General features: G+C 35.7%; 1 protein-coding gene across 3 annotated transcripts in view; it reads left to right on the plus strand.

Moving 5' to 3' along the window:
* NSMAF (neutral sphingomyelinase activation associated factor) overlaps nt 1-22,441 on the plus strand; it is a 40,346-nt gene extending 17,905 nt beyond the window's left edge. Inside the window, exons 11-31 of one of the 3 annotated variants that reach the window (XM_062570340.1) lie at nt 792-863; nt 1,722-1,830; nt 4,480-4,656; nt 5,595-5,674; nt 7,129-7,219; nt 7,319-7,382; nt 7,515-7,566; nt 8,533-8,653; nt 8,922-9,053; nt 10,586-10,628; nt 11,073-11,239; nt 12,755-12,863; nt 14,279-14,337; nt 15,091-15,158; nt 16,677-16,744; nt 16,960-17,083; nt 17,685-17,768; nt 18,715-18,865; nt 19,190-19,292; nt 20,267-20,376; nt 21,272-22,441. In XM_062570340.1, the coding sequence (XP_062426324.1) occupies nt 792-863; nt 1,722-1,830; nt 4,480-4,656; nt 5,595-5,674; nt 7,129-7,219; nt 7,319-7,382; nt 7,515-7,566; nt 8,533-8,653; nt 8,922-9,053; nt 10,586-10,628; nt 11,073-11,239; nt 12,755-12,863; nt 14,279-14,337; nt 15,091-15,158; nt 16,677-16,744; nt 16,960-17,083; nt 17,685-17,768; nt 18,715-18,865; nt 19,190-19,292; nt 20,267-20,376; nt 21,272-21,366 (2,079 nt within the window). In that variant the 3' untranslated portion in view covers nt 21,367-22,441. Of the gene's footprint in view, nt 1-791; nt 864-1,721; nt 1,831-4,479; nt 4,657-5,594; nt 5,675-7,128; nt 7,220-7,318; nt 7,383-7,514; nt 7,567-7,813; nt 7,904-8,532; nt 8,654-8,921; nt 9,054-10,585; nt 10,629-11,072; nt 11,240-12,754; nt 12,864-14,278; nt 14,338-15,090; nt 15,159-16,676; nt 16,745-16,959; nt 17,084-17,684; nt 17,769-18,714; nt 18,866-19,189; nt 19,293-20,266; nt 20,377-21,271 lie in introns of those variants that run through there. The other 2 variants (XM_062570341.1, XM_062570343.1) reach the window with 2 other exon arrangements.
* Nucleotides 22,442-22,670: the final 229 nt, after the last annotated feature.

The following is a 22,670-nucleotide window of genomic DNA, read 5'->3' on the forward strand; positions in this document are numbered from 1 at the left end:
TTACTTGAAGTTGACCTTTTGCTCACAAAGCACAAAATGTCCTTTGCTAATTGTCTGTTAATCCAAAATAAAAATAAAAAAATGCTAAGTAGATCACCCTTTTAAACATTTAATTCAAGATAAAAATCAAAATCTTACTCCACAGTGCAATTCTTACCTAGTGAGAGCTTTATGTATATTTAGTTTATGTCAGAAGATTTTTCCCTACATGCAGAAAGTGGCTTTCCAATTCTTGATTAAAGTGACCATTTCTTCCTTGAGAGGAAATGTAAGTGCATGTCATAGACTGATTACTGCTTTGAAGTTTTGTTCCAGAAGTGGCAACAAAAGTCTCAGCAGACCACTAATATGTTTAAAAACATGTCTGGACTAGTAAAATCTGATTCACTGCTGAACATGAAAAATTGCCATTCAATTTCTGGCCATAAGATGGCACTATTGGTGAATGGTTTATCCAACAGCCCTGTGGCTTCCTTATTTTAATATCCTAATTTTGCATGATTGTTGTCTCTGGTAGAAGACTGAAGTGGTAATGCATTATTTGTGAATATTATTTTTTTGTAAACTGCTTTGTTATTTGGGAAAGAACCAACAGTCAAATCATCTTTCGTCTTTTAAAAAGTAACTGCTTAAAATCACTATAATACTGCTAAGATAACATGGGTGGCTATTGCTATCATTACTGCTGGTGTCGCTAGTCTATAAAAACCCCCGGTTGACTGGAAAGAATTAATATAGAAGAATGTATAGGCTGATACTTCCTTCTGGAATATCTTTATCTTTTCTTACAGAAACCTGTAGTGCAGATAACACTGCAAAATGTGCGCCGCATCTATAAAAGAAGACATGGCTTAATGCCTCTGGTAAGCTCAATTTATTTGTTACTTCATGCTGTATATGTGTTTGCTTAAACTGACCAGCTGAAATGGTGTGTATCTTCAGGTAAAAGTTACCTTACTTTTAAGAACTGTGGATTAAATGGTGAACAGCACTCAAAGATCTAGTCTTGTTTTGAAGTGTTTTAGTTCCCTGTGTTATCAAAAAGATGAAACAAGAAGAGTGAGCTATGTCAAGGATGAAAAGCTTCTTTTGTAAGCAGTCGTTGTAGAGGGAGGGAGAAGGGAGTAACTCTGGGGGCAGTTCATCCCACTTCTCAAACATCTATTTTAAAATTGAATAAAATGTCCCCTCATGGTACACTTTCTCTTGGAGTTGATTCATAGATGGAGCCTAATCACTAGTTTAGACTGACACTAACATGGAGCAATAAGTCCTGCTTTAAGTGACTGAGGGATAAGGCCAGTGCTGCAGTGAAACCTTGAGCTGTGTGCTTTCAGTGTTTATACTGAAATTTCAGTCTTGAACAAAAGTTTTTTTTTTTTCTCAAAACACACTTAAACTACATGGACCTTTAACTGTTTGCTTCACTCCATTTGTTTGGGACATGAAATACATAACCTGTCCTTAAACAATTCAGGTGGAGCCAATCTATGGACAGCTGTAAACAGATTTGCTCAGTTGGCTGTAAATTCAATGCCTTTATGGTTGGGAATAGGGGAGATGAAAAGCAAAATGTTAGACTGTATGTGGGCAAAATTGTTGCCAATTTATTAGAGTCTTAAGTTCCAGATACTAGTAACTGGAACATTCTGTAAAAATATGAATATTATAGCTTGTTAGTAATTACTTTCAATTTATTTCCCTTGCCTTTAATTTCTAAGGGACTTGAAGTATTCTGCACAGAAAATGATCTATGTTCTGACATCTACCTGAAATTCTACAACTATCAAGATCGAGATGAGCTCTATTTCCTTATTGCAACATATATAGGTTTGCAGTATTATTATTATTATGCTATCTTGATATGTGGAAAGAATTAGGAGGATAAACAGCTGAAGTTAGCACTATTACAGCAATGTTTTGTAGAAGTAAGCAAAGTTCAGAATTGAACACTCCAGAGTTGCATATGTTCTGTTTGTGTTTGAAGACGTGAGCGTGAAAGCTGAGATAACATTAAAGTGAAACTGATTCTTGTGATTATGCAACTTTATGTACTGTTCTAAAAAGAATAGTCTGCATCTTCAAAGCAAGATGTAAAAAAGATCCACTAAGCCAAATAGTGTTTTGCTGAAAGAATATAAAGACTGGCTCAGGTTTTGGTTGTATTTTTTGTTTTTGTTTTTTTTTTTTTTTTCTTTTTTTTTTTTTTCTTTTTTTTTTTTTGAGGGGGCAGGAGGGATTTTTTTTTTCTTCTAGCTTACTCTAGCTTAACAAGTAAAAATCGTATTGAGGAAATTCCTGTGTTTCAATGGCTTTCCAGCACACACAAATGTCTGCACTTTCCTCAGTCCTTATCAATGTTTGAAAAGTGCCTTCCTAAAACAGTTCAGTTCTCATTTCTATTAAATCTCATATGCATCAGTTCCTGGGAAGTGATACGTATCTCTTGCAGACCACGAACAACCTTTTTAAAAGGCTAGTATGTACACTGAAGAAACAAGTATTACCTTTACCCCTCACTTTCTATAATGCAACTACAAGTGAAACATCGGAACTCATGTTTACTGCCAATATTGAAAGTGTTTAGGTAAACTTTATAATTTCTGATTATTGTATTAGAACTCTAGTTTTGTTGTATCAAACTCGCCTAAATATCAGTAGACATTTTCCCTGCTTTCCTTTGTGGCCTTAGTGGACATTCCAAGTTTTAGTAATGATCACCTACCCTGAGAATGTTTTTTAAATTTTCAGATTTTTCTTTCAAAAATGAAGTAGATTCTGGAATTATTTTTCACTGTGCTAAAATACATGCATGCCATTATTCTATTTCAGGCTTAGATTTCTGAATAACTTTTTGTACTCTTTCGAAGACAAAGCTTCCAGATGCACTAACTGAAGTAAAGCATCCAGTCCTATGGAGATTTGAGTGCAGTTGTACTTCTCAGAGGTCACTCATTCCTGTTTTTATTTATATACATATACACACACACACAAACACACACACACACACACACACACACACACACACACATATATATATATATAAATAAAAAGCCAAAGGGGATAAATGGAAGAGTTAAGGTAGTCTTTTCTTTTGGCTTCCCATTCCAGAACAGCTCCTTTTCATTTCTTAAGGATTTCTTTTGTTAGTTATTAAAATATTTTTAAATGGTAAACTTTTTCTCTAAAGATGGCTGTGGTATCCTCAGCAGAAGATTCTTGAAAGGTGCTGTATAGTGTTCTTTTGTTTGATTTTTTTTTTTTTTTTTTTTTTTTTTAACTTATTTGTAGATTTTCAGGAAGTGAGGTGAGGAGAGTCTTGCTTGGCATATGGTTTTTTTTTTTCAGCTTGAGCCCACCATATTCTATCCTTAAATCATTTTGTTCTATTTAGTAATCGCAGGGGCCATCTATAAGCAACTTCGTAGAAATCCCAATTTTCTGGCTTTTGAAAGTGTGATCCTCTAAGTAGTGGTGAAAGGTAATTTAAAGAGCTGGTGTCCTTTAGCTAGGATAAAGAGCAGTCCATAACACCCATGCATTAAGCATGCTGTATAATACTTTGTGCACTGAGAATGCAGTTTCACAGTGATTATTTGATGAGGAGGTAGACTAGAGGGGCTCCTGTCACCTTGACATGGTTGTACTCCTTCAGTTCTCCTGTTTCAAGCATTTGGCAAGGGGATTACTGGATCATTGCTTTAAATGACTTAAAGAAAAACAACACAAATGACTCATAGGTTGCAGGTTTATTATGATAAATATGACAGATTAAGAAGACAAACATCTTTAATTTCATTTTAAGATGGAGAAATAGCATAAAATATGCTCACATCAGTTTATGCTCCACCAGTTTATTTGCATATTGTAACTATAGATTTTAGAATAGTGCAATTTTGAATCTCTTGACTGTTTGCATCATGCTTCAGACAGAAAATCTTCATGCACAATTCTTCCTTTCTTGTGTGATGGACAGATTTTGTCTCCTAGTCTGTTTTAGTGGTTCTGAAATTCTACCGCACTTACATTTATGCATGGCTCTCTTTCACAAGCAGTTGTCAGCGGGCATCCTTACTTGTCTGGTAGGAAGATACACTTAACTGTTTTCTTGCCTCTTAGCAGAATTGCTTCTAGAACTTTGAAATCTTAAAGGTTGTTTTGCCTGATTGTCAAGAAAGGTTCATGGTTTGTGGTCTCAATTTTTTTTTTTTAATAAAAGTTCAATGTTTTTTTCCCATCTATTACTTTCATGTTCAGTTTCAACACCTCTGTGTGATTTTACTGTTGAATGTGCTGTATAAAATAGGTCTTCTAAAATGTATAAAGTATATCAGCCATTAAGCATAAAGCTACCACTTAATTTTAACCTTTTCTTTTAAACAGCTGTGCTTTTAATTATTTTATAGTGCCTCTCATAGTGTTAGTTGCACTGTAATTTGAGCGGGACCCCAAAACATTTAATGTTTTGTTTTGTTTTAGAAAATCATGTTACAGAGCATACAGCTGAAAGTTATATGTTACAATGGCAGCGAGGGCATATTTCGAACTACCAGTATCTCCTTCATCTCAATAATCTGGCTGATAGGAGCTGCAATGATCTCTCCCAGTATCCTGTATTTCCCTGGATCATAGCAGACTACTCCAGTTCAGTACTAGGTACGTGTGTACAAAAGATATGTTAATGCATCGTCTGCAGCCTGAAACATTGAGTTAAAGGTCGGTTTACTGCGTGCCCCTACATCAGCATGCACTTGGAGTTAGTGAACTGGATGTTGTGCACTTAGCCTTGCTCTGGATTTTAGTAGGTAGAATATAAATACACACACAGACACACACACACACTTTCTTGTGTGTGTTTGAAAAGTGAAATACTTAAGAGTATTTAACATCTATTTAGACACTTTGAAAATCAGTGGTGTGGGGCATTCAAAGATTTTCTGTGGCTCAAATAAATTCAAAAGGTTCTAATAAATTTTAATAAATCAAAAAGAATCAGCTTTTGTGGAACAAGCTAGATGAATGTGTAGAATTCAGGTGTTCTAGCCTGAGGTAGCTTTTACAGTTTCTAAAATTGCAAGTTGAAACAAAGAGGCTAAATGGCAAGGTTTGTGCCAGTAGGCCCCTTGATAAAGGGTCTCTGTGCAGTTTGCGTTGAAAGCTTGTTCTTTCAGTGATATGCCCCTCAACAAGGAGGAGAATGAAAATAGGGGAATCTCAATGTGTTTATCAGCACCTACTCAAGCACTCCAATATGGCTGTTTGAGACTTAATTGTAGCATGACAAAATAAATGAGTAGAAAGAAGACAATACCACGTGCTAGTGCCTTAGCTGGCAGGATTCATACTGAGTAGGAGCTGTTAGTTGCCGTGTGTATACTTGACAGCTGTTGCTGACTCTGAAGCAAGAGGTTTGACAGTATATCTGTGAAGAAGGAAGGATATGAGTAACCATTTAGAATAAATTTTTTTTTCTTTTTTTTTTCTTTTTTTATGACTAGAGAAAAAACTCTATCTAGTAGAAGCAGTGCATAGTCTAACTTTTCTTTGCTGTGTGGGATTTCTGTGCTGTGTGGGTGTTTTGTTTGGTTTTTTAGATCTGACAAAGCCTGAAACATTCCGTGACCTTAGTAAGCCGATTGGTGCCCTGAATAAGGAAAGACTGGATAGATTATTGGTATGTATGGGTTGGATTTTGTATGTTGCTTATTATGGACCTTATGTATATTGGCAATAAAAGGAGCTCTGTTGAGCAACCTTTGGGAATTATGCAGATGTCTAAAACAAACTCTAAACCTTATCAGAATAGAAGCTTACCTATAAAATTATGGCTCTTATTTTCATCCTGATTTTGTCAGTGCTAACTTAAAATCTTATTTGAATCTGCTTCATCCATCTTAATTTTCTTTTATTTTTATGGTCCTACAATTTTTTCTTGTTATTTTTAAAATCAAATCTTAAAAGCATTTAACTATTGTAACTGCATGTGTATGTCCAAATTGAGCTATAATGGAGATATTTTGAAGTGTAAGCCTTTAAGACCGGTGGATATAAATGCATAAAGTAGAATAGGTATATGAATTAAATAAGATAAATTATGAATTAAATAAAGTAAGTGGAAAGACTTAAGATTTCTACTAATTTAAGAAAAATGCTGAATTTGAGGGAAAGCATTTCAAAGGGAGGAAATGTGGTGATCAGAGCAGCCACTTGAAATTTCCACATACAGATAATGGTTCACAGACTTTTTCCAGTTCTCGGAATAGGTAGGATTTCTTTTCATAATTGGTCTAATACATGATTGCCGAGTTAGATCTTCACTTCTTTGCTTTTAATTCTTTGTAGAAAATTGATGTCTGCAAATAGTAAGCTAATTATTCCAAAATCATTTGCAGAATATAACTTCATTCCACATTTGGAAACCATCACTAGTTCTTAATGAAGCGTTGGAAGAGAAAATATTGCCAGACTAACTGCATTTTATTGGCAAAAAAAGATTAAATACTTTAAAACCATAGGTTCTTAAGGTTGTAGACATGACTGATAGAAATCTTCATTTGCTGTTATTAAAAAGGTAATATCTAAGATGTGACTGTTTCTTCAGTTTGCTAGCTGCCTCATATTTACATCAGTAACACACATTTTATTTTAAATGTGATAACTTTGATAATATATAGGTGCTTAAGACAGGTAGGAATCTCAATATTGAGTTCAGTCATGGAGAGTTAAAAGGGTTGCGTATGTTTTTACATAAACTTAGGAAAAGACAAAAAAGGAAGTCTTTCTTCCCGTTAGCCTGATGTTGATCATTGCAGTCATATGTGTGGGAGGGGTGTGTGTGTGTTGGAGAAACTCTGAAACTTCGACTGTGTCCGCCTTTCTCCCATCCTTCCCTGCCCCCATCCCTAGCTTTGTGTGCTTATAGAACTGATAATTCTGGAAAATACAACAGTTTTGCTTTATTGGTTTACTGATCTGATTAAGCTGCATGATTATTAGTATCTCTGATGTGTTTTATCTAACAAAAAAGATTTAGTCCTAATCTGTGTCTGTCTTAGAAGACTGTATGTGTGTTTAATATTGAAGGAAAGCAAGAGCTCTTACTTCAGTTTTTGTTTTTTGTTGTTTTAGACACGTTATGGGGAAATGCCTGACCCTAAATTCATGTATGGGAGCCACTATTCATCTCCGGGTTATGTTTTGTTTTATCTTGTTAGAGTTGGTAAGATACTTGTTGCATGCTATCTGAACAGATGGCTATCTCCAGGAGTGCATAAGGTTTATGCAAGCTGATGGGGTTTTTTTATATATTTCTTCCTAGCACCAGAGTACATGCTCTGTCTGCAGAATGGAAAATTTGATCATGCCGACAGAATGTTCAACAGGTTTGTTTATATTTTGCCTATAACTAGATTGTTCTTTCCCTTATTAAAGTTTTTGTTTTGAAATATGCGTCGAGGAGGTGTAAAGTCTTAAAATAATTTTTAACTAATGTGTGACTGCTATGTGTTATCCAGTCTTGCAGAAACATGGAAAAACTGTTTGGATGGTGCAACAGATTTCAAAGAGGTAAATGACCAGAACATGATTCAAGTAATTCTTGGTGTCCGTGCTGAGCTTTCTCTTTTCAGATGTCTCCTGTGGATGTTTTTTCTTTATTTCCATTGGCTGAATTTTATGAAATTTACATGGTTTTGCATTTCTTCCTTCTCTGTAATTGCATGATTTCTTGTCTATCTTTGCTTTCCATCTTTTTGTTTAACAGGAATGTCATTGTGAATGTGTTATTGGAATAAATGGGAATTACCAGAATAGATTAAGGGGGAAAATGTCAATTTTATGTATCAAGTTCACATCCTGGAATCTCTTTAGGATTTGGCTACATTATAACAATACATCTAGAGAGGTAAAGATACAGGATTTCTATCTTCATCTTTCAGGTACTTCTAGAACACATTGAGAAGGATTAACTGTCTTATAGTGGTGCTATTATCATTCTTTTTGATAAAGGAGTTTATTGTGTGTGTGTTTTTAATACTATAATGAAGTTCTTAGTGGTGGAATTAGGAGTAGGTAACTATGGTGGTCTTAAACAACTGACTTAACCTGTGAGGCTTTTGTCACAGTTCTACTTATTTGTATAAGTATTGTTCTATAGTTCTGGCTTGAGTTTTACTCGATCCTTAAAAATGAGAAAGTAGCTATGCAATCACAGTTCAGATGAGTTTAGGTATTGTGGATTCATTTATCATATCTTACATTTTTAGAAGTATTCATGCTATTCAACTATAGACACTGAATTTACCTCACTGAATTGTCGTGTTAGTATTCAAGAAGTCCAGTAGTAGTTGTAAGGGTAATGAGAGGAAGTTTCCAATACCCCTCTTTGCTGACAAGGGAGAAAGCCTGGAGAAGTTAGATTAGGCCATAAAGTTGGCTAGTGTGAACATTCATCCCTTTCACTTTTTACTGACTGTATGGTACTTAAAACGATCAAAGCCAACCTAATCTCATTTTTTTTCCCCCTCTTTTCAGCTGATTCCAGAATTTTATGAAAATGATTCTAGTTTTCTAGTGAACAGTTTGAAATTGGACTTGGGAAAAAGACAGGGTGGAAAAACTGTTGAAGATGTAGAGCTTCCCCCGTGGGCATCAGGTGACAGCATTTCTTTATACAAATAGCTTGACTATCCTCACTGTTGCGTTCCTAGATGATTCTTCTCTTTCCTCAGAATGCTCATTCTGTTTTCTTTTAAAGAATTTTTAACTCTTAAACATTGACATCATTAATAGTTGCATTTTACTTTCATAAGAAATCGAAGGCTCTCGGGTGTGGTGTGACATTTTTGTTCATTCGTTTTGAGTAGAAAGAGAGATGGATGCCAGTACTGAAAAGGGAATATCTTTTTCTTTTCTCTTGCCAGGTCCTGATGACTTTCTTCAGAAGAGCCGAGAGGCTTTAGAAAGTCAGTATGTATCAGAACATCTCCATGAATGGATCGACATAATATTTGGTTACAAGCAGAAAGGAAGCGAAGCAATTGCAGCTCACAATGGTAAATACATGCTTTAAAGTACAACTTCTTTCCTCAGCATTGTCACTGTTCATTCACACGGCTCAGTGTAACAATATAACATTGAAGCAGGAGTTTCCTAATTACAAATGAGAGTCTGTAAGAGTCTGTAGGAGTTTGCAGGAGTCTCCATGTATGTATGCATTTCACGCCTCTACACTATAATTGCAGTGTAAGAATTTCAATTTTTTTTTCTCCTGAGAGAATGAGCAAGGAATATAATAGGCTACCACTTCTTAAGATTGAGAATGGAGGACAAAGTATGCAGATGGCTGGGTCTGCTCTGTGCTGAAGCTTCTTTTTATCCTACGTATGACAAGTTTCATTGTAGTCTAGCTCTGAGCATGTATGTAGCTGTTGTAAATGCTTACAAAAGAGGATGTCACCCTGTGATTGCTATTTCAATGTGTTGTATTTCTCTTGACCTAATGAAAATAGCAATGTTGAATTTATTCAGTAGTCTGATACTTAGCTTCAATATCTTTACTCTCTTATGAGGAATTGTCCCCTTTCTAAAGAAAGGTTAGCAGATCAGATCTAAAGGGTGAAGGCATTTTATTTGTTCTAGAAGGTCCTGATCCTTTTAAAGGCTATAAGCAACAAATGATGTAAGATAGTGATTGGAAAGCAAAGCTTATGTTTAGCAAGACAGAATAAGCTTTTTAAAAAAACACACTACTTTAAACAGCTGGGAGTGAGGGAATAAGCAACTCTTTATTTTGGTAGTCATTAATTTAAATTTTTAAGGTGTGATAGCATGATGCTTTCTTTAATGCTCCCTCACATGTCTTCTAAGTTATGATTGGCTATATTCTAGGTGTGCAGGAATTGGTTACAATATGATTGGCTGTTGTAAGTGTCAGTCAGAATGTGGCAGAGACTTATAAGGCAAGTTGGCATTGAATTATGGTGTCTATATTTTATTTTGTGAAGTGAGAATACTTAAGCCCATTAGGTTTCTTGTACTGAAATGTACTGAATTTTTTTTTTTTTTTTTTTTTTTTTTTTTTTTTTAGCGTAATGGCCTGCATCTGAATAGAGGAGAGGGGCAGAAGGGATCTTTTTAATTAAATAAAATGAAAAAGTGACTGGATAGATCTTTATGAACACTTTCTCTACCTTTTGTTACCTGTCCAGAGAATAAGACACTGAGATTTGACACTCACACACACAGTATCAATCTGTCTTTTGATAAAGCCTGACAGAGATCTGATTATGCAACTATACTTTATGTATAATAAGGCTTAAATAAGCTATTCATCCTTTATGAGTGGCTTGTTTCTTTTATGAGTGGCTTATAAGGACTGACTTATTCCAAAGCTTTCACTAGGTCTTTTAGAAATCATGAACTTTCCTTCAAGTAAGAAGTCCAATTAAAACACAAGATCTCAAATTATCTTGCCTGCTGAAAGGACTTAGCTGCTTAAGCATAACCTAGTTGAGTAAAAATACAGCATGTTTACAGTAGGTGTGTAAACCTTTGTACAAATGAATTTATTTATTTTTTTTTCCAGTGTTTCACCCATTAACTTACGAAGGAGGAGTGGATTTGGACAGGTAATTAAAAACAAATCAGAATATTTTGGTTAAAGTAGTCAGCTAAATTTGTCAGTATTTCTCCAAGTTCCACAATACGAATTGTGTAAATGTTGCATTTTATATGCAATGATATGCTATCAACCAGTATCAGGTTGTCAGTTTTAACACTTTGAAAGACTGTTACTTGAGCACTTCTTCAGTCTGATTTCAGTGAAATTGTTTCATTATTATTTTTTAATTGAAGAGCATACTGTCACTGTACATAAAATTATGGAGCTGTCATATGAACCCCTGTCACATCTGTGACAAATCAGTTTATTTTCAATGGCACTGTAGTGCTCTAGTAATTGCATATGCAGACCTATACTTTCAGGAAAATATTGTTTAATTAAATGATTAAATGTGGTTTTTGTTTGTTTGTTTTTTTTTTTTCTTATCCTGCTTGCCCCTCTCCCCTTTAAGTATTATGGACCCCAATGAAAAAGTAGCTCTGCTGACCCAAATCTTGGAGTTTGGACAGACACCAAAACAGCTGTTCACAATTCCTCATCCCCAAAGGATACTACCTAAATTGTTTAAAAGCTTGTCTGGAGCATCTAGTCACAATGTTTCCATAGTTGAATCTCCAGGTAAATGTATAACAAGTAAACAGATAATACAACTGATACGGTGTTTTGAGAAGTTCTGTGTCTTTTTCCCATGAGATCTCATTATGTAACTCTCTTGGCCACTTTCCATATAAGCCAGTTCAAATTAAATGCATGAACCAACTGTTAAAGAAAAAACTGGCAAGGCTAGTTTTAAATTTGGGGGGGAAAAATTGCATTTTTTCCTTATAAGACTGCTCCAACAGTCTTCACTGGGGTTGTTCAGCCTCTATTTTTGAAGTTGTGGGAGGGCATCTTTCCCTGGCATTTCTTGCCACTTCAGAGTCAAGCTGATGTGACAGCAGCTTGAATGCCTTTCTCTGCAACTACTCCAAAAAATTTTAAACTTTTTTTTTAAAACTTTTTTCAGTTTTTGAACAGAGATGTCTTTAGGCCTGTCAATTGGCCTAGTCTAAATGAACCCTAAGAAAATAATTTAAGCATCTGGATATGAATGCTTTTTTCTTTTCTGTGACTTCTGAATTAAAATCTAAGAAGTCACTTTACTTTCAATTTGTAGTGTAGGGACAGTGTTGATTGAATAGCTGCTTCTAAAACAAGAAGCAGATGTTAAATGCCCTTTTAGATATGTATGACAGTTCTTGTGTTGACTTTTTCTTTTTTTCTCAAATGAAGATGCTGTGGTCCTTATCATATGAATAGTAACTTACTCTAAACTGAACTGAAGCTTCAGTGCAGGTATCATATGGAAAGATGATTTCTCCCTTACTCCCAGCTGACTGTCCTCAATTCACTTACCTTTTGATAGCATTTGACTTTCAAGTAGAGAAGTGAAGGTGGGCGCTATTTAGCATGCCAGCCTGTAGCACCCAAATGGTATGTCTGGCTTTGAAAGTTGTATTTAATGTTAAGAATGTTAATACATTAGTACACTGTAGTAGTCGTACACTGCCCATTAAGTCGTTAATTTACAGATCAGCAGTTTCTGTTGAGATTTACATTTTTATAGCAGTTGAAATATAATTGGCTCAGTTAATTTCATTTCCTCCATATCTCTTAAACTTTAAAATACTGTAGTGAAACAAAGTTGTGACAGTCTTAACAAGATAATAGACTAATAAAATATACTAATAAAAGCATGTGCTGTTAGCAGTAGGTGGCTTTCCTGTTACTTCTCTATTCAGAAAGCTTTTGACATCTCTAGGGAATAGAAAGAAAGTGTCCCTGCAGAAAAGTATTTTTCCATTTTGGAAGTGTGTTCTGTGAAGTGTTCAGTTTAAAAACCCTAGTTTCCAGGGAAAAATCATGTTTTTGATTGTGTAAGCCTATGTATTCAGTAAGAGATTTGGAAAAAAGACAATAATAAGATGACTAAATATAGTAACCAAGAGCCTGAAAGGAGTCTTTTCCTGAAGTTCTGCATGACTATTTCTGAACTTTTAGACTCATACCTGCAACATCCACGATCTCATTATTTGAAATTAATCTTTTCATTTTCTATTTCTGATGAAACTTTATTGTGGCATTTTATTGTAGTTTCTGCAAATGAAGAATCATTTGAAGACTTAACAGAAGAAAGCATAACACTTGCTTGGAACAATATTGCCAAACTAAAATTACATGAGCAATATAAAATTCACAAAGAGTAAGTATTATTTTTTTTTTCTTTTGTGGTGTATTGTTAACAGTAAAAATTGTTCCATTTAATTTGGTGAGGATTGGGGAGGGAGATATGCATGGTGGGGGGGAAATTTGCTTGCCAGTCTGAATGGTAAGTACTTTTTTTTTTTTTTTTTTTTTTTTTTGTGAGACTGCTTGGTTGATGTGGTTATCCAAAATGAGTTTGAGGGATTATCAGTCCAGAAGAGGTATTTATCTGCTTAGTTTTAGTTCTTATACAGGTCTAGAGCTAGTTCATTAACATTTGAGTACCTAAAGCAGATACTGATTACTGTTCTCTAGAACTGTTGTAGCAGCGGCTGAACAAAGATACAGAGATAGATACAGACATATTCTTAAACTTCAGGAATCACATAACTTCCCCCTCCCCCATTCTTTTTCATTTGAAAACTTAAGACACTTAAAGTTCAACTTCTGCATACCTAGAGCTTTTCCTGTATGAGCAGTTTGTCAGTCTCCAGCTATAGGTTTTCTGGGAATCCACATGCTCAACTACTGTTCTGATGGATTCCCAGGGTGTCTTGAACCAGCAGAGGCATTTCCAGGAGAACTTTAAAAAATACATAGTAATGGACAACAGCAGCCCCTTCTTAGAGAGCAGGTTCCCCTTTTGACCCTGTCCCTTGTCCTGTTGGCTGGGGTAGTTGTAGGATCTCTTGCTACCTTGGGTGCAAGTGCCTTCTTGGTGTCTGTAAGCTAATCTAGAGAGGAGACATTCTCTTCCTCTAGTCCAGAAAAGGCAATATTTGTGGTGAGAAAGGGCCCCTGTTACCTGGTTGGTAGGGTTAGGGAAATCCTGATCACATGGGGAGACTTGGATTTCATCTCGTTTCGTTTTGTTTTGTCCAAAGCAGAATAAAACAGAGGTAGTAGTAGTTTTGGGTAATGTTTCAGCCATACATAGTGCTTTATAGTTCCTAATGACTCACCTCCTGCTCTAAGCTTGTTGATGAGTACATTCTTGGAGTATAAAGACTGACAGTGCCAAACTCGAATCAGAATTTGGAGATCTCTTCTGCTTGACTTTTGTGATATTCAGTATCTGCTTGGAGGCAGATTTCTGACTCTTCCTGCGGTTTATCCCAAACTGGGAAGATTGCACGTGATTTTATTTATCCTTTGATGTCCTTTCTGATGAGAATGAAATTCTGGCAGAATGATACGGGGAGCTTGTATTCGTATTTCACATACTGTGCCAAGACGTATTTTTTGTCTCCATGCGTATAACAAGCTGCTATATAGTGCTCTTAATCTCTTGAATGTCTAACTCTCACAGAGGTCAAATAACAAATTTAGTCTATCATAAATTGTCAATTTACATTATGGTTGTTAAATTTCAAACCTTATAAAATCACCTATAAGCTTACTTATGTTAAACAGGGCAATAACTGGAATAGCAGTGACTTGCAATGGGTCTTCTGTTTTCACTACATCCCAAGGTGAGTATTATTGCAGAAGCATTTACTAGATCCTGCAGTGCAAATGCTTCAGTAAAAGGTTATGATGCCTAATAATGTTTTGTGGAAAAAAAAAAACATAACGCTTACAAAAGTAGTTGAGATTGAATCCCTGAGTATCTTCACTGAGAGCAAAATTAAGGCAGTCTTAAATGGGATTTTTGAAGAATGATTCAGGTCTCTTTTTTTGCATACCTGTGAAAGGGGTGGCCTTAGTCTTCTACCAAATGCAAGGCTTATCTTTGCTTCATACTCAGTTCCTTCTTACTGTTTGGGAGAGACAGTTTTCCATATTCGCATATAAAGGCTCCTTCTGCCTGACTCTTGGATTATCAGCTTTGCAAGTCACCTGTTCTGTGTGTTTAACTTAGTTGGTTCCTGTGTCCTGTGAGTAAATTTAGTTTTTTAGTGTGTGTACTTATTTATTTTAGATCGCTCTGAATTGAGGATTTCAGTACCATCTAAATCTATAGCTGGGAAGGTGGCAGTTTCTCCCTTTTGATACCAGAGTTAATTTTTTGAATTTAGTGGGCCTGGGAGTCCATGTGTAGCTGATGTAAGGCAGACTAGTTCCAGGTCTGACTTGCAAGTTTTAAGAGTTTCACGAGGATTATGAGAAACCCTTTCCTGGTTATTATAGTTAGATATTTGAATACTTAAACTGGAGCAAAGTTACTAGCTTCTATAATGTAAAACAATCCTTTATCTTTTGTTTATTTTGTCCATTATTCTTAGATTCAACTTTGAAGATGTTTTCCAGAGAATCAAAAACACTCCAGAGAAGTGTGTCCTTTTCAAACATGGTAAGTCACTGTCAAAATAAAAATGAGATCATTAGGAGTCTTCTGAATGCTACCCACATAAGCAGGCTCTTAGCATGCATTGATGCCTCTTTTTTCTTCTCTTGCCTATTTAGTTTTCTGTGTGAATAATTTACCAGAGTGAATTGAGACTGTCATGCCACTAGTGAGATAGAGCCCTTTCTGTGGATACAGAAAGGGATCATTAAGTGGCTGCATTTTTACTTCTGTGCTAGCTCTATTCTGAATTGCCCTGTTATCCAGGGAATGTCCTATAGTAGACAAAAATGGTCTGAAATGTGCAGAGGGGCCTTCCTAAACAACCTTGAACAGTCATTAGGCCCAGTATTACAAAACTGAAATACCCCTCAGGTGCTCAGCCCCAGCACTGCCCTGCTGGTCCCAAGTTTTTGAAGGCTGCAAGTCAATCAGTAGGGAAAGACCAAGCAACTTTGGAACAACATTTTTCTTCTGCTTCTAAACTAGAACTTGGAAAGGTATTCTATATTTTATTTTCTGTGTCTGAACCTGTGTGTTAAAGGACCAGAACTGTCTTGTTCTGACACTTTTATGGAGGCAATATCCTAGGATTCATCAGCCTCTCTCTCTGCCCTCATCTCCAGGAAAGGGAAATGGCAGATGTTGCCCAGCTAGAAGCCATAGGCTGCCATAGCATGTTCCCAAGTAAGTTGCAGGAACAAGACTCTAGGCAGGCCATGGCACACATGCTAGTAGGTGAATGTAGATACAGCAATCCTAATGCTTTAGCCAAGGCAAAGTTAGGAATTTCACTTCCTGACCCTGTAAAGAAGGAACCTTGTCTCTGAACCCTAAGCCAAAAGTCTTTCTTACTCATAAGCCTTGTATGCTTCTGCTTTTTCTAGTTTTAGTGTTGATCTGTTCCAGCAATGCTGGAAGCACTAGTCTCTTTATTCTCCAACTGCTTACTATTTTTTTTAAACAGACTTAAAACATAAGCAGTAATGATACCAGTAGAAGCATTGGGCTGATTTTTCCCTTGATGCCTCCAGTGATGGTAATGTAACGGTGCAGTTATCTGTAAATAATACTTCTTCTTGAGGAGGATGGAAATTATCTAATTACATTCGTTTAAAAGAGCTGAGCTGTTATGGAGCACAAACATCAGAGGAAACTTAGTTAGCTGTTTACCCTAGAATTGACAATAACTGGCAAGATAGAGAAGTGACCAGTTTCTTCTGAGTGAGGAATAACACACCATATCCTTTTCTACCAGTTTTTTTTTAAACAGGAGATCCATCATAGTTCTGCATGCATTTCTGAACATCAGTGTTAACTTTGTACTTCTAAGGATTTAATATTTTTGCTTTACAGCATGTTCAGTATCCAACCTATCAGGTTTTTCTTAAGTAATGTTTGTATGACACCAGTATGTTAGTGTAAAAGATTAAATTCTTCTTGTTCTCCAAAAGCATGTTAATGTACTTTTAGTTGATTTGGGGTTAGAAATTGAACCCTACTTTCTTTTCCTTTTTCTTACAGGCTTTGTCATCTTGTTTAATCTTACCAGGAGATACCACTGTTATATGTTCTTCATGGGACAATCATATGTGCGTATTTACATCCTACTGACTTTACTGAATTACATTGAGTGGCTTGGTAATTATGTTAAGGTTTTAGATAATGGGACAGAAGTTCACTGTTTATAAGCAGTGACTATAGTAATATATTCCTGTTTAGAAATTGTAGAAGTAGAGTTATTTTAATTTAGAGTGAACTGTTTAAGTTTTCTGAAGAAGTAATACTTTTATAATGCTCTTGTTAGATATTTTTATTCGGTTGCATTTGGAAGACAGCAAGACATCTTAATGGGACATGATGATGCAGTCAGTAAGGTCTGTTGGCGTGATGAGCGCTTATATTCTGCGTCTTGGGATTCCACTGTGAAGGTTTGTACGTCAGCTACTTCAATAACCAGCACTTCAATATTCAGCCAGACAAATATTTTGAAGTGGATGTACCTGCTGTATTAGAAGCAAATAAGCTAGTATTTCAATAAATATAATCTTCGTTAGCTTTATATCAACTCTTTTCCAAAGCTGAAGTGCTATTTAAAGAAATTTCATTCACTCTAACTTACTCCAAATATGCTTTCTTTGGGCAAACTGTTTAAAGTTCAAGTTTAATAGTTTTGTAGCTTATGCTGTTCAGTTAGGCAGACTAGGAACTTCTTAAGCAAAAGAGATGGAAAGGCAGGAAAGAAGAGCCAGAAACCTTTTGTGTATGGCTTTTGGTAAGTATGCATTCAGTGCAGTGGTATATACTTGTTCAGGTAGGCTTCTATAATCCATCTAGTATCAGTGTAGTCATGGTTAATGTGTTGCTCTGCTTAGGCTAAATGAGCTCAGATATCATTCATTATTGCTGTGTTGTGCTGTATAAACTTACACATATTTACACAAGCAGACTTTCTTGTAATGTGGGAATTCAGGAACTTACCAAAGAATTATCCGGATACATGCTGAGCAAATGTAAATGTTTGTATTGTAGGTGTGGCATTGTGTTCCTGGAGAGACCCTGAGCAATAAAAAACACCACTTTGAACTATTTGCAGAGTTAGAACATGATGTTAGTGTAAGTATGCAGATACAGATATAAAATCTCAAAATCTAGTTTTTAATTGCTCATTAAAATTAAAGTCAAGTCAGGATATGAGAATGTTGGAACTAGAAGAGGAAAGAAGAGGCTGAAGGTATAGTGAAAACTAACTCCAGTATCCTCTGCTTCCTTGGTTTAAATGTCCATTCTTGGACTGAAGCAGTAGTGTTAAACAGGGAGGTTTTTAATTTGTCTTTCTCAGCTTGTACAAAGTTCCTGTTAGTCTGCGTGTGTGCACGCATATGTGCATGTTTCCTCCCCCACTTCCAGAAAACAGACTAGTGTTGAAGCATTTCCATTTCTCTGGCTTCATAAAGTATTTCAGCCGTAGGCAAGCAGATGAAAACGGTTAATTGGAGTGGTTTACTATGCTAAAAAGAATCAGCAAGTTCAACTGTAAATATATAAACACATTCTGTGCAGCTAATTACACTTAAACCTAAACCCATAACTGCACACTTGTAACATCTAATGTTACTCTATAGGAGTATTTAGAATTATATTTTAAAACTTTAAAATTTTTAATTTAATGGTCAAATATTGAAAATAGCTGATAGCATTTAAGAATTGGACCAGAGAATCAGAAACAAATGATGCCTATTTTTTTTTAACTTTTAAAGATAAAATTCTTCTTTACTCTTAAATTCTTAGTTTGAGTATTAAAAATAGTCTGAAAAATCAGTTTATATCTCCAGTTCTGTAAATAAATATTAAAATATCAAGAGGATTTTTTAGGTAGTTTAAGGGTTGTGTTTCATTAATGAATGATGCAGAAATAAATGCAAAAGCCTTTTGTAAATAAAATGGGAGTCTTATGGATGATGGGCTTGCTTTGTGCATGTTTAAAACCTATCTTAAGATGACTCACATGAAAGAAGAATAGCAAAAGAGTAGGAGAATAACGAGATGTTTAACTTCCTAGGTAAATACAATCGACCTAAATGCTGCAAATACTATACTAGCATCTGGAACCAAAGAAGGTACCATTAGTATTTGGGATGTTACAACAGCAACAGTGTTACACCAGTTGCCATGTCATTCTGGGACTGTGTTCGATGCTGCTTTTAGTCCTGGTATGTAGGATTTCTGTATCTAATACAAACTGTAGGAAATTGTGAAGGGAATCTTACTGCCACTTTCAGTTAGTATACTCCTAACTTATTAATTATTAATATAATGAAAATGGTCAAATATGTTGGTTTTGACACAGCTCTCCACTAATTTGTTATGGTACAAAAGGCTGTACTAGACTCTAGACTTACGTTTAGCATTGCTTTCTTGAAGACTTATTTATAGATACTTGATAATAAATTAAATATGTCGGGCAAAATCACATCCAACATGCTATATTGCAGATTACTTTGGTAATGACAACTGCATTTTTTTTTTTTGTACAGATAGCAGACATCTACTCAGTGCAGGAGAGGACAACTGTTTTAAAGTAATAGATGTTCAGACTGGAATGCTTATTTCTTCTGTAACAGCTGATGAGCCACAGAGGTAATGTTGAGAAAATAAGGAGTGTGAAGTTGCATGGCCCAGCTTAGTTCTGGAAATGGCTTGATGGTTGGCCACAGCAGTTTCATGAAATCTCTTTTTAGAGAATGGGAAGGGCAGTAATGCTAAAGACTTCCAAGAAGTATGTCACTTAAGTCAATGGATCAAAGTGCAAAAGCTAACATACTAGAATGTTTTGCACTATGGTCAAGGTTTCCAAGTGTGGATCCAAACAATTATCTAAGCAAATAACTTGTTTTTTCAGACTTTAACTTCCACAAAAAAAAATATGAGAGCTAAAGTTAACAAGCTCTAAGCTATGAAATTTCTAATGAGGAGACAGTTCTTACTTGAATCATCTCTGGTAATAATCTTTATTTAGCAATGCTTCCTTTTTGTTTGGATAAACTAAGAAAAGGTTGGCTGTTATAATTAAACAGCAATCAACACTTTTTGTATCTTAATACATGCAGTCCTATATAGTTCAGCAGGTAAGCTCCTAGAATGGTTACTCAGTTACTGGAGGAAAAATAGAGCAGCCATACATGGATTCCTGCTACTTTGCACATCTTGCTGATTCCATCAGTATGTTTTGCAAAAGCATGCCAAGAAGTTGTCCCTTTCCATGTCAAGTGACTGTTCTTGAAGCATGAGGTGACAGATGGAAAGTGATAGTTCATGAAAGCCTTTGAGGACGCATAGAAAAGTACAGTTGAGTGGATCACCTTGTGTAATGGGGATGTATTTCATCCCCCTGGCAGAGTAAAAAGCTGTGTCCAGTGCAGTCAGCAGCAACTTTGGGCCATGACCCTTTAAAATAGTCTGGGAATAGCCTTTCCAGGGGGACTGTGTTAAAAGTAGGAGTTTCCTTCAGTTTTACATGTCCCATATTAATTCTTTTTGGCTTGTTCAATTCAGAAGTGTCTAGCTCTCATTATACAAAAGATTGAAGTGAACTGACTGGAGTTACTTTGCAGGTGCTTTAAATGGGATGGAAATACCATCTTATCAGGAAGTCAGTCTGGTGAGTTACTGATTTGGGACCTTCTTGGAGGAAAAGTCATTGAAAGAATCAAAGGACATACAGGTACGCCTGAATTATTCTTGTTCTCAAACGTGAGATTCCTCTTATCTAAATGTGTTGGCTTTGACAGATTTGGGAACCAGTTGATCAGTAAATGGTTCCTGATATTTATGTTATCTGGAATGCTGGAACTAAAAGTAGGTCCACTGGAGTTTCCTAGGAAATTTAATAATAGTGGAGGAATCTTGCCTTTTACAAGACTGGTAATCAAAAGCAGATGATGTGGGATGGATTGAGGGTGGAAGAGTAACAAGATAGTCAAATTTGTATAGCATCCCAAAAATCAACATTTTAACTCGCAGCCCTAAAAAAGTGCAATACAGACCATGTCATACATTTTGATATCAGGTCTGTCCAAGGAGTGAATCTAACAACAAAGTACATTTCACCAATGAAATTGTTAGGAGTAGGGATTTAAAAAAGTCTTAGATGCATGTGCCTGGTCTTCAGTGCATTAACAGCCAAAAGGTCTGAATGAGTTACACTATCTCAAGGCTCATACAGTTGCTTTCATGAACAGCTATTTCAAACTTCTGTGCTGTAAGCTTGTACTCTTGGACTTGACCTACACAGAGATCGTTCTGTAGCTGAAATGGGCTTCTAGCCATTTGCTAGAAGCAAGATGCTAGTACAGTTTTAATGGGGAAAAGGTCCAAATGGCAGAGGCTAACTCTCTGGAGAAACATTCTGCCTCTGGTTCCCAAAGAAACTGAGGAAATGTGGCATGAGAGTATTGCTGTGGATAAGATCACCTACCAGCCTACTATATGGTATACATGCATAGCATATATGTGTCAGTGTAATCCTAACTAATGATGAGAGGATCCTAAATGGTTTAAAAATCTGTTTCATCATCCTGCTAAGTACTATATGTGTATTTCAATCTGTTTTCCCCCAGGTGCTGTAATGTCCATGTGGATGAGTGAGCAATGCAACAGTGTTATTACAGGAGGGGAAGACAGACAAATCATGTTCTGGAAACTGCAATACTAAGTGCCTTTCCCTCCAGACATATACATGAACTCTTATTTTAAACCAAACCTTTTAAAGAAACTTAACTGCGTGCAATGATGGCTGCTGCTGAAGTTCAACTGGATAGGAAGCTTTGTTCAGCTACAACTTTCTAATTTATGGTGACTTCACTGAGAGCTCTTAACTTCCATACTGTATGCATTTGTTTTTCATTAACTATCATACTTGAAAGTGCTTGTCTTAAATGACATCTGAGATGAAATTAAAGACCTATTTTTCTGTAATTAAAGAGCTCCTAACTTGCAGTCTTTGTTTGATTTACATGGGGATGCATCATAGCATGTTGTTTGAATTGATTTCAAAAAAATAAGCATTTGCATTCTTAACTAAAAAGGACTTTTAAGGAAGCTTGCAACTCAAGTGTCATGTCTCACTACATAATATTGTGTCCCTGTGTAGTAAACCTTTTTGCCTGGTGAAGATGTGTGCAATAGCAAATACTACTTGAACACCTATCAAGGCAGCTCTTGATCAGACCAAAGGTTGGTTTGGTCCCCTAACTAGTCTTCAAATGTAGCTCTCTGCAAAGGCATAGAATGTGCTCCTACTCTTCACTATGTTGCTTTTACCTATAAAAAAAATGAAATTAATGTGTATTAACTTGAAAGGAAGCCAGACAAATCTGATCCTGTAACAGGTAAGTTATACATGTATAATAGTGATATTTTTTCTTTGCAGTAAACTTGTTTTTCCCTGTAGGACTTCAGAAGATATCCCCCTGCAAAAAGCTTTTCTGAGGATGAAAACTTTAAATGTTTCTGTAATGGCTTCTTCATTACAATGATCTGCAGTTGTGATGTTCTCCCAAGTGTGACCACAGGATGAATATTCATTTCTCTGATTGGACTCTTTATTGCTACTGTTAATGCCCTAAGTATGTGTCTAGGACAAGCATTTTTTTAAAAAAGATATTTAGTCTGTCCTGTAAGGCTGTAGACATAATGTCTTAGTTTTGACACCTAACAACTATTTAAGTAGGCAGCTGTTTCTTTAGCAGTTTTACAGACATCTGACATATAGGTGGTGGATTTTTATTATTCCCTGAAATGTTTATTATAATGGATTTTCAATCATTTTTTTTTAAATGTATGATGTCAAAGTAAACTGGCTTAATCTGCATTAACCATTTGGCTCAGCGGATAACTTCTTATGTAAGTATGTGGTAAAGGGCAAGTGTTGGAAAAATGAAATTTTGTCAGGTTAAAAGTGATTAAGCTACATCTCATATGCACTATTACTGGTCTTAAAATCTTGCAGTAGAACAG

This window comes from Rhea pennata, chromosome 2, assembly GCF_028389875.1.
Source record: "Rhea pennata isolate bPtePen1 chromosome 2, bPtePen1.pri, whole genome shotgun sequence".
Taxonomy (NCBI): domain Eukaryota; kingdom Metazoa; phylum Chordata; class Aves; order Rheiformes; family Rheidae; genus Rhea; species Rhea pennata.